General features: G+C 41.3%; 1 protein-coding gene across 3 annotated transcripts; it reads left to right on the top strand.

The window, feature by feature from the left end:
• Nucleotides 1-2,288: 2,288 nt before the first annotated feature.
• Nucleotides 2,289-10,993, top strand: LOC137347954 (transcription factor Sp6-like). Of its 3 annotated transcripts, XM_068013018.1 has the most exons (3): nt 2,296-2,570; nt 4,371-4,483; nt 6,150-10,993. In XM_068013018.1, exon 3 carries the CDS (start codon nt 6,184-6,186, stop codon nt 7,324-7,326), a length of 1,143 nt encoding a protein of 380 aa, XP_067869119.1. In that variant the 5' UTR covers nt 2,296-2,570; nt 4,371-4,483; nt 6,150-6,183; the 3' UTR covers nt 7,327-10,993. The 3 variants fall into 3 exon arrangements, with proteins under 3 accessions (XP_067869120.1, XP_067869119.1, XP_067869118.1); XM_068013019.1 differs by lacking the exon at nt 4,371-4,483 and having other exon boundaries at nt 2,289-2,353; XM_068013017.1 differs by lacking the exon at nt 4,371-4,483.
• The last annotated feature ends 484 nt before the right edge of the window (nt 10,994-11,477 follow it).

Below are 11,477 nucleotides of genomic sequence, written 5' to 3'. Positions count from 1 at the left end.
CTTTTACTAGCCCACGATTTCATTTCTGAAGTCCCTCAAGGATCTCTCCTTACCCCTATCTCTTCCTCATCTACAGTTCTGATTAAAGGTCACTGAACTGAAACGTTAACTTTGCTTCTCTCTCCGCAGGTGCTGCCAGACCTGCTGAGTATTTCCAACACTTTTTGGTTTTATTTTAGATTTCCAACATCTGCAGTATTTTGCTTTTATCTTCCTCATCTACATACCGCTTCTTAATGACCAGCCATAGTCACAGGGTCCGTTTCCACATGTGTGCTGATGACAGTTCTATCTCTCCACCACTTCCCTCGATCCTACCGCGACCTCTGTGCTGTCAGGCTGCCTGTACACATCAAGTCATGAATGAGTCAACATTCCTCCCAACTGCAAAGACAAAGCCATAATTTTTGTCCCTAAATTCCACTCCCCTACCACTGACTCCATCTCTCTTCCTGGACGATGTTTTTCAGACTAAGCCAAACCATGTGAAATTTTGGCATCCTGTTCGACTCAAGTCGTACATGCGATTCATCACCAAGACCCCTTACTTCCGTCTCACTACATAACCTGTCTCTACCACTACCACAGTTTCTGACCACCCCCAATCTATGCCGTTATCATCTCTAGACTCAATTTTCCCAATGTCTTCCTTACCAACCTTGCATCCTCTATCATCTATCATTGCAACTTGTTCAAAGCTCAACTGCCCATATCCTGTCTCGCCCATTATTCCCATCTCCATTGGTCTAATTGGCTCCCTGTTCTCCACCACACTCAATTTAAAATCCTTGTCTAGCCTGCAAGTCCCTTCATGGAACTCAGCTCGTCCAAATTTCAGCCACCTCCTCCTGCCCTGTACCCTTTAAGTCCACCGACTCCATCCATTTCTGCACCTTTCTTTTCCCCAATATTAGTGATGTCACCTTGTCACTTTGGCGTTGCTCTCTGCAATTCCTTCCCTGAACTCCTGTATATCTTCACTTCCCTCTCCAAAGTTTTAAAAAAACGATCTCAACGTTTATCTTTTTGACCAAGCTTTGGCTCAACCCTCCTATCCTTTCTCCACCATCTCTTCCTTTGCTCCTTTTATTTATTTTTATCTCCCTGCTCCACACGCCTCCCGGCGTGTTTCCCGCATTGAAAATGATAGTTGAATGCACGTTGTTGTAACCGAGTCTTTGACAATATTATACAGCAGATAGATGGAGACCCTCTTTAATGTGATTGAATCAGATGCAATGATCTCCAAAATGTAGTATTGTAAATGATTGAGATGAATGATGCTCAGGGGATATTGCCCGCTACCTCTCCAACATTGAACGCGCACCAATCATTCAGTTGGCGGGACGTGGCGGGTTTAAGGGAGACAGGAGCCAACATGTTCAGTCAAATGAAGTCAGGTCAAATCAAGTTCACCCCGACCATTTTATAGCAATCTACAAGAAAAGGACATCTCCAGGCTGGGAGGTTGCAGATTCCTTCCTTCAAAAACAATCCAATTGGAATGCCTACAGCACTTTGTTTCGCGATTTTAAGTATATGTTTTTTTTTACCGGTATTCAGACCTTCGAAAACTGAATCATTTATGAACTCTGACCTTAAGTACCAATTGCCGCGTGAAATCGTTGCCTTTTTAGAATAGCTCACAAAAATCTAATTTATTAATTCGTCTCCAACATTCAGGGCAAAACCAGACTCGATAACCATGTTCTGTTGGGATCCAGCGGGACCCCTGCCCCTACCTTCTGCTCTTGTGAGGGACAGAGATTCAGTGCTGAAAAAAATATAATTCTAAAGAAAGAACCTGTCTTTATGGGACACCTCATCGAATCTCTCAAAATAGTGTCAAACCTCTTAACAGCCAATGAATTATTTTTGCAACATCTGCTGAAATCCTTTTTAAAATGAACAAACCCCCCGTTAATATGCGACCCAAGATGTTCATTGTTATCAAATCCCTTAGCAGTCTAAGTCCTGTTTATTTAACAGATACATTGCACAGAAGACAAGGTGTATTGATGCATTTTTGGAAATAGGGTGTTTTTGCTCTCATGGTTGTAAAATTGCATCAATAAATGAAAGTAAATATTAAATACCTATTCCCTCCCCCTACCCCAGACACACACAAAAAAAGGACTGGATGTGAAGTGTCAGGAATGTCAGAGTTCTTGGTTGGCTGCGGTTTTTCTGTGAAGTTGTATTTGATGCCGAGTCACTGACTGGGAGGAGCCAGCGCCGGATCCCGCAGTGAAAAGAGCAACTCGCCAATCAATCAGAGCCAGTGCAGAATGAGGAGAGAGAGGAGCTGAATCTATTCCAGAGCTGCCTGCAAGCAGAGCCCCAGCGGCCACTGGTAACTCGCTCCCTCTCCGTGTGTCTATCAGCTCCGGGTCCGCAACTCAGTTTTGACCTGAACTACCTGCTCAAAGCGGCGCCTCATAAACGTCCTGTCATTTCGGGGAAGTTTTTGTTGTTGTTGTTGTCAATACTGCGCACGATTGTTTCACAACAACCCGCTTTAAGGAGTAAGCAGGGAACACAGAAATTTTACCCCACCTCTGAAAGAGCAGGTAAGGCTTTCCTCCGTGTCTTTGGCCAGGACTGGGAGATCGTTAATCGACCAGAATATGGAACACTGGTGTTAGGAATCAATGTTTCAATATGAAGGGGAGAGAAAAGTTCCAACACCTCTGCTGCTGAGGCCGTGATTGAGGGGGTACAGCTCTCCAACCACCCACCACGTACCTGACCCAGGTATAATTCTGGGCAGTGAGTGTCGGGGAGGTGGGGATGGATAGTGGGTGGGGGGGGGGGGGGGGGTGGAGGTGGATGCTTCCCAATAGGGATCACTTGACAATGCGCAGGAACTCTTTCTTTCTCATCCCTCAACGCCGATTTTAATGCCCATCCCCAGCAACTCAATCGAAATAAGGACGGAAAATGTTGGAAATACTCAGCCGGTCAGGCAGCATCTGTGGAGAGAGAAACAGAGTTAGCGTTTCAGGTTGTCGACCTTGTATCAGAATTTTTGTTTTAGCAATTAAATTAATTGAGATCTGCTAACTTATTATAGTTCAGGACTTACTTGACCTATGCATCACCGTAAGCTGTGTATGTTTGTGTGTGTGATTCACCCAGTCTTGTTTCATAATACAGCAGTTAATTGACACATGAATATTACCTGCCAAGTCACTTACCTCACAACGTCATTTTAGCTATATTCTTCGAGGAAAGAATTTCCAGTTAGATCCTGAAAACTTACATGGCAGAATTTAAAGGGACTGTCAAAGTGAAAGTCACACTCGGGACACACAAAGAGGCAAATAGAACCAGAGAAAGAGATTTTATCGGGTTCTGCCACCTATATATTTAATATAAATTAATCATTGCATTGCGATTTTATTATGACTTAGAATCTATAGGGCTAAGGGACACCTACAAGGTTGAAACAAGTAGAAGGAAAGACGAGATAAACAGGAAGTAATGATTAAGCAATGCTTAGCTCCGGTTTAGTAACCCTGCAGAGTGTATAAGGAAGAAACTCGGAGAGGTAAGGATTTAAGGGTTAGAATAGAAGATGGGGCTATGAATTTTGAATTGAAGACGTAGATATAGGTTTATATTAGTGCAAGCTTTGCGCTTTTATTGTACTCATTTTTTCCCCTGTAGTTCAACACAGGATTTGAGAAAGAGCGACACTACCTGATTATTTGGCATTCCTGGCAAGTCCGATTAACTGAGGAAAAGCAGCAGAGATGCAGATAGGAAACTTATATTATTGCTGCGTTTTAATTTACCGCCTCAGCAATAGGCCTGTTGGCTTTACCAATACTATCACAGATTGTCAATGGGTTGTCTTCTAATTTCACAAGCTGCTAGGAGGACATGCTGTGAGTGAAGTCGTACCTATTTCTTGGAATGATCATGTTTGATATTGCGCTGAAGAATTTAGAAACTAAATCCATCTGTCTTTGAAGAAGCTTTGAACTCACTTTTAATTCCGTCACAGAGAATACTCTTAACGTTTAGTGAAGATGATGTATTATTGTGGGAAGTCTCTTGCTAATCTTTCAAAGTGTGTGGCCATAAATTAAACTGAGGTATAACAGCTCATACGCAGTCTTTGTTATTCCTTGAGTTAAGATTAAATTATCTTTTACTGAGAACATCCAACAGCACAATTGTTGGGGTTCCCTCTTCCAAACTTGCCTTGAGTCTCAAAGGCATAAGGTGATAGAATACTGATAGAGGTCTTTGATGGCGATTGGAGCAATCTGAGTAAGGATATTGCACGGCGTTAGCCATGAATTCTATTTTAATTTTGCTTTAGATTATATTCCAACACCGAGAATTATTCTGTTTATTTCTAGACACGTGTGTACAGTAAAAACGCAGTCTAAAACCAGAACTGAGATTATTGTAGGAAAAAAACTACTCCCTTCCCAGGTATAAATCTTACCCTCATCAGCCTGGCACAGACAAGGTAAGAGGATTCTAAGGGGCTGGACATCAAAATATATAGATTTTACACAAGACTAGAATAATATGAAGATTAAGTTTCAATAACGACATAGTATAACATTTAAAATTTGTTGTATCCCGCGCATATTCGAGAATAAAAAATCTGCGTTAATGATTGATTTTAAAATGACAAAAAGCTGCAAACTTTGGGAGCAGTAGAAGGAAGGAAAGGTTTCCAACTTTCAGGTCCTGAGGATGCGGTGACCAGGAAGAGCAGGGTCAAGCTGTGATAGTTTTGGAAGAACAAGAGATAACCATTCAAAGGAGCTCTCCCCCCTGGTAGTCTCAATAAAGCGGAGAGAAACAAGAAATGTTGCAAGAGCGATTGGAAGCGAGAGATAAGAGAGCAGTAGTATATTAGATAACAAACCATTTCTTACCTGCTTTCTAGAAATGCGAGAGAGGAAGTGGAAATCTTTTCATGTACAGGACATGTCAGTTTTAACACTAACAAATGGTTAATCACTAGTCGCATATATTAATGGGAAAGAGTTGGATCATAAAAACATACATTAGTTTAGTTTAGTTTAGAGATACAGCACTGAAACAGGTCCTTCGGCCCACCGAGTCTGTGCCGACCATCAACCACTCATTTATACTAATCTTACACTAATCCCATATTCCTACCACCTCCCCACCTGTCCCTATATTTCCCTACCACCTACCTATACTAGGGGCAATTTATAATGGTCAATTTACCTATCAACCTGCAAGTCTTTGGCATGTGGGAGGAAACCGGAGCACCCGGAGAAAACCCACACAGACACAGGGAGAACTTGTAAACTCACAGATAATCCGAACTATATATATGTATATATGTGTGTGTGTGTGTCTGAGTGATGTGGAAAAACAAAGTTACTGTAAGCAGAAATGTCCAAAATTTAAATATTCTACAAGGTTTGGTTCCGATTTTGTAGGCTGCCCTGTAAAGCAGAAGTTGAATTGGGAACAGGGTGGAGTAGTATTGTGTTTACATATTAGTCCTTTTCCTCCTTTTACAATAAACGGTACATACTTTCATTATTTGTTATTTGCCTATTTGGACCTGTTCTTTCAGCGCCATAAGTTAATTTACTCTTATTTATTAATTAGTTCCAAACTCTACCCCCTAAATGGACAATCATTGCAATGGGGCAGAGAACGGTCAATCAATTCAAATAGTGTAGAACCCGGGTTTTGGGATTTGTTCCTGCCTTGACCAGATATAACTCCGGGATATCTCGCTGGCAACCCCGATATTCATTCAGCACACAGATCAAATAGGTTCGTGCTAAATGAATAGTATCAGATAGACAAATTATGTTTTTAATTGTATTGTCCATTTGATTGCAGGGTTCAAATTTCTAATTCTGTTTGTAGACATTTTTGATACAAAGACGGACAAATTCCCCTCCACACAAGCAATTTGTGCGAGATCGCTTACATCTAACATGTAACTGCGAACTGTTGGCAAATAACCATGTCCTTTGCATGACGCCTGTAATTTCGGTCATTAACGAGCTCCTTATTAACTTAATGACAAATTATAGCACGCAAACCTGACTCATGGTAGTTTTCGTTCACTCGCACATCCTTTTTACGTAAAGGATGTTCCTTTACTGTTAGGTAACATTGTCTTTTCTTTGCAGTCGACTTCGACTCTTGGTGGAAAGTCCCTCGGCAATGCAAACTGCCACATGGAGTAACCTTGGAGAACAACAGGCATCGCCTTTAACATCCGGCTTCAACTCTTGGAAATCTGCCGCCCTTCCCAAGAACTTGGGGATAGCCACATCCGGGAGCAGTGCATTTGGCCCCTCATTAAACGCAACCCCCAACTTTTCCTTTAATAATAAATATGCCTTACTTAGCAGCCCAAGCTTAAAATCTCAGGATTGCGTTCAGTTCAAACCCAACGTCCAGTCGACAGTTGAATACTTTTCCAACTCCTTGCACCCACGTGTTGACATGGCTCACTATCACGACTCTTGGTTCAGACCTCCTCACCAGAGCGGTGCTACTGAGGATGGGGGTCTCTCGGCCACCTGGTGGGACCTACATGCTGGATCGAGCTGGATGGATCTTCAGAACACGCAAGGTGGCCTCCAAAACTCCACCCATCCAGGTGGGCTCCAGCCTCCTTTAGGGAGCTACGGGTCTGACCACCAGATCTGCGGCCCCCCAACTCACTTGATGCAGTCAAGCCAAGTTATGATCAACCAGGACGGATATAAACAAACTGACCCCATCCAGGAGCCCATGGTCCTGAACCAGACGCTGGAAGGAGCAACCAGGGCAAAGAGCACCCGGCGGTCCTTGTCTCGAAGCTCGGCGCAAGGGAGCTGCCGATGTCCCAACTGCTTGGAGGCTGAGCGAATGGGGACATCCACGGATGGCAGCAACAAGAAGAAAGTTCTTCACAACTGCCACATCCCAGGCTGCGGGAAAGCCTACGTAAAGACCTCGCACCTCAAGGCTCACCTGAGGTGGCACAGCGGGGACCGGCCTTTCGTCTGCAATTGGCTCTTCTGTGGTAAGCGCTTCACCCGGTCCGATGAGCTCCAGCGGCACCTCCAGACCCATACAGGCTCCAAGAGGTTCTTCTGCCCCATCTGTAACCGGGTCTTCATGAGGACCGACCACCTTACCAAGCACTTGAAAACACACGGAGAAGGCAGCCAGGCAGCCAACAAAGAGCCCAGCGGGGAGGCTAGCAAGTGCAACTCAGTATCTGTACAATCCCAGTCCCCAGGGGCCATCCAGAGGGACTGTGAGGGTAAGGGGGTCAGCGATGGCCTCCCAGTTGCTGATAGACAGCAAAATTAAGACTTTTTGAAAAAGGGTTCTTTTCAATTATGTAAAAAAAGTTGTTGCCAGTGTGTGAGATAGTTGCGCTTGTCAACTACTGTTTATTATCCTCGGGTGAGATTCTGAAGGAAATTCAACATTCCCGGAAAAGGTTATACTTATCCAATGCTCTTACACTATTAAAGAGACACTCTCTTTTTGAAAAGGTGTTGAAAAAATCGATGTTCATTTCTTCACAAAATACACAATATAATTAGGTCTCCCCCCGCCCCGCCCCCCAGCTCCGCCATATCCCCCTCTGTTTGAAATATATATATGAGATGCAATAGTTTCTGACTCGACTATTCCCTGTGGCAAAGAATTTCACACCCCAGAAATCCTCTGTGTAAATAACTTGTTCTTAGCTTGTCTCCTCAATCTCTAGTGACAATTTTAAATTACGATCTTTCGTCACTGACTCCCCCCGACCAGAAGAAATTGCTCTTTCCTATTCATTCCATTGAAACACTTTAAATAAAGTAATTTAAATAAAACTCTATTAAATCTACTCAGCCTTCTCTGCTCCGGTGGAAATAGTCACAATATTTTAATTCTCTCCTCATAACTATAGCTGTCCACCCCTGGAATCTTCCTGGTGAGCCTACTCTCTGAATGACTTTAATATCCCCAGTTGGAAAAAAATAAGTCTTGTCAACTTTTGTTTTATCACGAGACAAGTGCCCCATTAATATTCTTGTGTCTGTTTCATTTACATTTCTGCTGATGTTTATTGTCAAAATGTAAACTGCCAATTTGAACAGAGATGTTCTCACTAGAACAATTTGGAGAATAAGGGTGATGATGACTACAAGGTCTATTTACATATTAGTCTCAGTTCTACAGAACAGCAATTTCTAAGGAATAGTTCTTTAGTTTTATTAAAATTTAATAATTTCTGCGCTTCAAAAAGAGATTCACTGTGTGCAGTGTTTCGAGATAAGTTTGATGTGATAAAGTGCTGTATAGTGCAAGTAACTTTACCAAAATGCTCCAGCGGGCAAGAATGAATCTTTCATGCAGCTTTGTGCCATAAACTCAACCTAACTAATGCCTCTTTAATGGAAGGAATTGTTCACATCATAACCAATACACCATTCTAAACCAGCAGAGTCTATTTATTTCAGCCACATGTTCAAAACATTTGAAGTAAAGCTTACTGATGTAATATTAAACAGACTGAACAAGCATCTCAGAGACTTTCAAAGTGAAGGTTCTTGCAATGAGAGAGTAAGAGTGGTAAATTTGTTTTTTCATTTAAAAAATGGTTTTAATATTCATCATCCAGGTAGTGTCTGGACAGCAATAAGTAAATCGCTAGTGATTTTAGATGTGATATAGAGTTCCTTTAATTACCTAGGATGAAAGCTTTCAACAGCAGATGCACTTCATGATCTTGCCCTAGTCTGAGTAGTTTTTTTTATATAATCAGCATCCTGTGTACAGTGTAATGATGTGTCAAGGCAGTAATGGGTGAGAAGTCATGTGCATGTTGCCTTTCAACACAATGAAGAATGATGTGGCTTGGAGCGAAGGTGAAACAAATCTTAGACAAACATTTTTTAAAAATTCATTACTGCTATTAGATATGGTTGTTCGTAATTTTGTCAATTTTTCAGCAACATTTTTACATTCATTTTCAGCTGTTGTCTATGTTTCCATTTTATTCTGTGGACATTAATGTAATTTTAATAGTTTGCTTCACATGGGCAGCAAAATAGCACATTGCACCCTCCAGAATATATGAACTATTGCACCTAGTTTTGCACCTAGCCACAAAGACAATAACATTCAGTCAGATCCTAAAGTCTTTAGATTGCTGGGATTGATACAGAAACATTTAATAAATTGTATATTTACATTAAAAAATAGTGAATATTTATATTAATGTAAATACATAGAATAAATAGAATATCACACTGGCTTTGGTTCCTTGGTTTATTTGACTTGTGGGAGGCATCTAATTATTTACTTGTGATAGTGATTGCTGTGAGTTATTAGTCTTTACAAGGTATCAGATAACTAAAGGTGCACTGCTGCTGGTACAATATCATATTGTCAATCATCAAAATGACAAGGTAATCACATGAACTGATAGCCCAGTCTTCCTTCCAATAGCCATGCTTCTGATAGCTGCCTCACAGCTTCTGACAGCATGAACCTTGAAAGCTGATGACACTGTCCTTGTTAGCCTTGTCTCAGTACCTCTAACTTAGTCCCTGTTCACCCAGCTGCTGATGATTCTGCCTCTCTTACCCACTTACCTTTACTGCCGATGGCCCAGTCCTGTCTCCAGCAGTTTTCTGGTACATCCTAGTTTTTAAAAAAAAGTCAATCATGGGATCTGGACGCCGCTGGCAAGGCTGACATTTATTGTCCATTCCTGATTGTCATTTAAAAGTTGGTGCTAAGTGTTCTTCCTGAACCACTGCAGTACAGTGCTGTTGGGGATTTCCTTCCAACCTGATGGAACATCATTTAACTGTAAAAGAATAAACTCACAAATGCTGGAAACCAGAAATTAAAAAAAAACTGCAACATTCTGGAAATACACAGCAAGTCCATTAATATCCCTTAATGAGAAGCATAGGTTAACATTTCAACTATTAACCCTTGATCAGAGCTAAGATCAATACCTGAAACCCATGTTTCTCTTTGTAGATGCTGATGGGCTTACGGTATTATTCATTAACATTTTAATGTAAACTGTTTCTTGCATATCATGATCAAGGAATTGTAATAAATCATAATGGGCAGTGAACACAGTAGATATGTTAGTGTAGAACAATTTTATTTAATTTCAACCGAAATTGAATTACATACAATGTACAGCACAGAAACAGGCCATTAAGCCCAACTGGTCCATGTTGGTGTTTATGCTTCATACGAGCCCCCTCCAATTTATCTTCATCCCATGTGCCAACCAACAACCACACATGTAGGATTATACTAATCCTACATTTAATCCCATATTCCCTACCACATCCCCACCTTCCCTCAATTCTCCTACCACCTACCTACACTAGGGGCAATTTACAATCACCAATTTACCTATCAACCTGCAAGTCTTAGGCTGTTGGAGGAAACTGGAGTACCCGACGGAAACCCACGTGGTCACAGGGAGAACTTGCAAACTCCGCACAGGCAGTACCCAGAACTGAACCCAGTTTGCTGGAGCTGTGGTGCTAGCCACTGCACCACTGTGCTGCCCCTAATCTTATTGGCATAACCTTCCATTCCTTTCTCCCTCGTGTGTTTATCTAGCTTCCCCTTAAAAGCTGGCTGATGAATGCAGTGTTGGGAAACTCAATCCTCTGATACTGCTTCAAGTCATCTAATGTAATTATTTACAACAGCAGGTCTGATGCTGATTCCGATGATGGAACAGAGTTGGAGTTCATGCTGGAAGGCTATTACAATGGTGTTCAACCAATCAAAACCATGGCTATGTTTAAACATAATTTTATAATATTTGTGTTGCATGACAAATTTATAACAGGTTCCAAATTGTTCCTGTACAAAGAATGTGATTTTCTAGACCACGATGTTATTACAAATATTGAAGCATATGTTAAAATAATACACTCTCCCTCCACTTAGAAAAATGGCCTGTATATTCTTACAGAAACTATGCTGTGAATTACATACACAATAGGAAACTAATTCTGTGTCTTATTTAATTGACGTCTTTATAGTTGACAAAAAAAAAATAAAGATTTGTTTTCAAATGTTTCATGATGCCTCTGATGTGGTTTTTCACAGTTTGGATTGTACAATACTGTAGAAAACTCAAGGAGGGAGTCCAACTGATAACAAGGTTAGTAAATTAACTGCTCAGAGTAGAATTAAGCCACACAGATCAGAAAATACAAGATTGATTCCTGGGCTGTGCCTAGGGTCACCAAATCTGGCTGGATATATTCCAGGGAATTTCATCAGCTGATCTCCTGCCTCCAACTGCCCCTTCCACTCAAATAGGTTTTGTTCTCATCTTCAATGTTTTTATAATAAATAAGACTGTTCAAGGAAAAGGGGGGAAAAATACACTTTTAAAGCCCGGTGATTTTATTCCTGGGTTGCTTGTATCAGTGTTAATCATTAATTATAGAATCATAGAGTCATGATGGCACAGA

The sequence above is a fragment of the Heterodontus francisci genome, chromosome 33 (assembly GCF_036365525.1).
Source record: "Heterodontus francisci isolate sHetFra1 chromosome 33, sHetFra1.hap1, whole genome shotgun sequence".
NCBI lineage: Eukaryota > Metazoa > Chordata > Chondrichthyes > Heterodontiformes > Heterodontidae > Heterodontus > Heterodontus francisci.
This window is presented reverse-complemented; position numbering and strand designations above follow the sequence as displayed.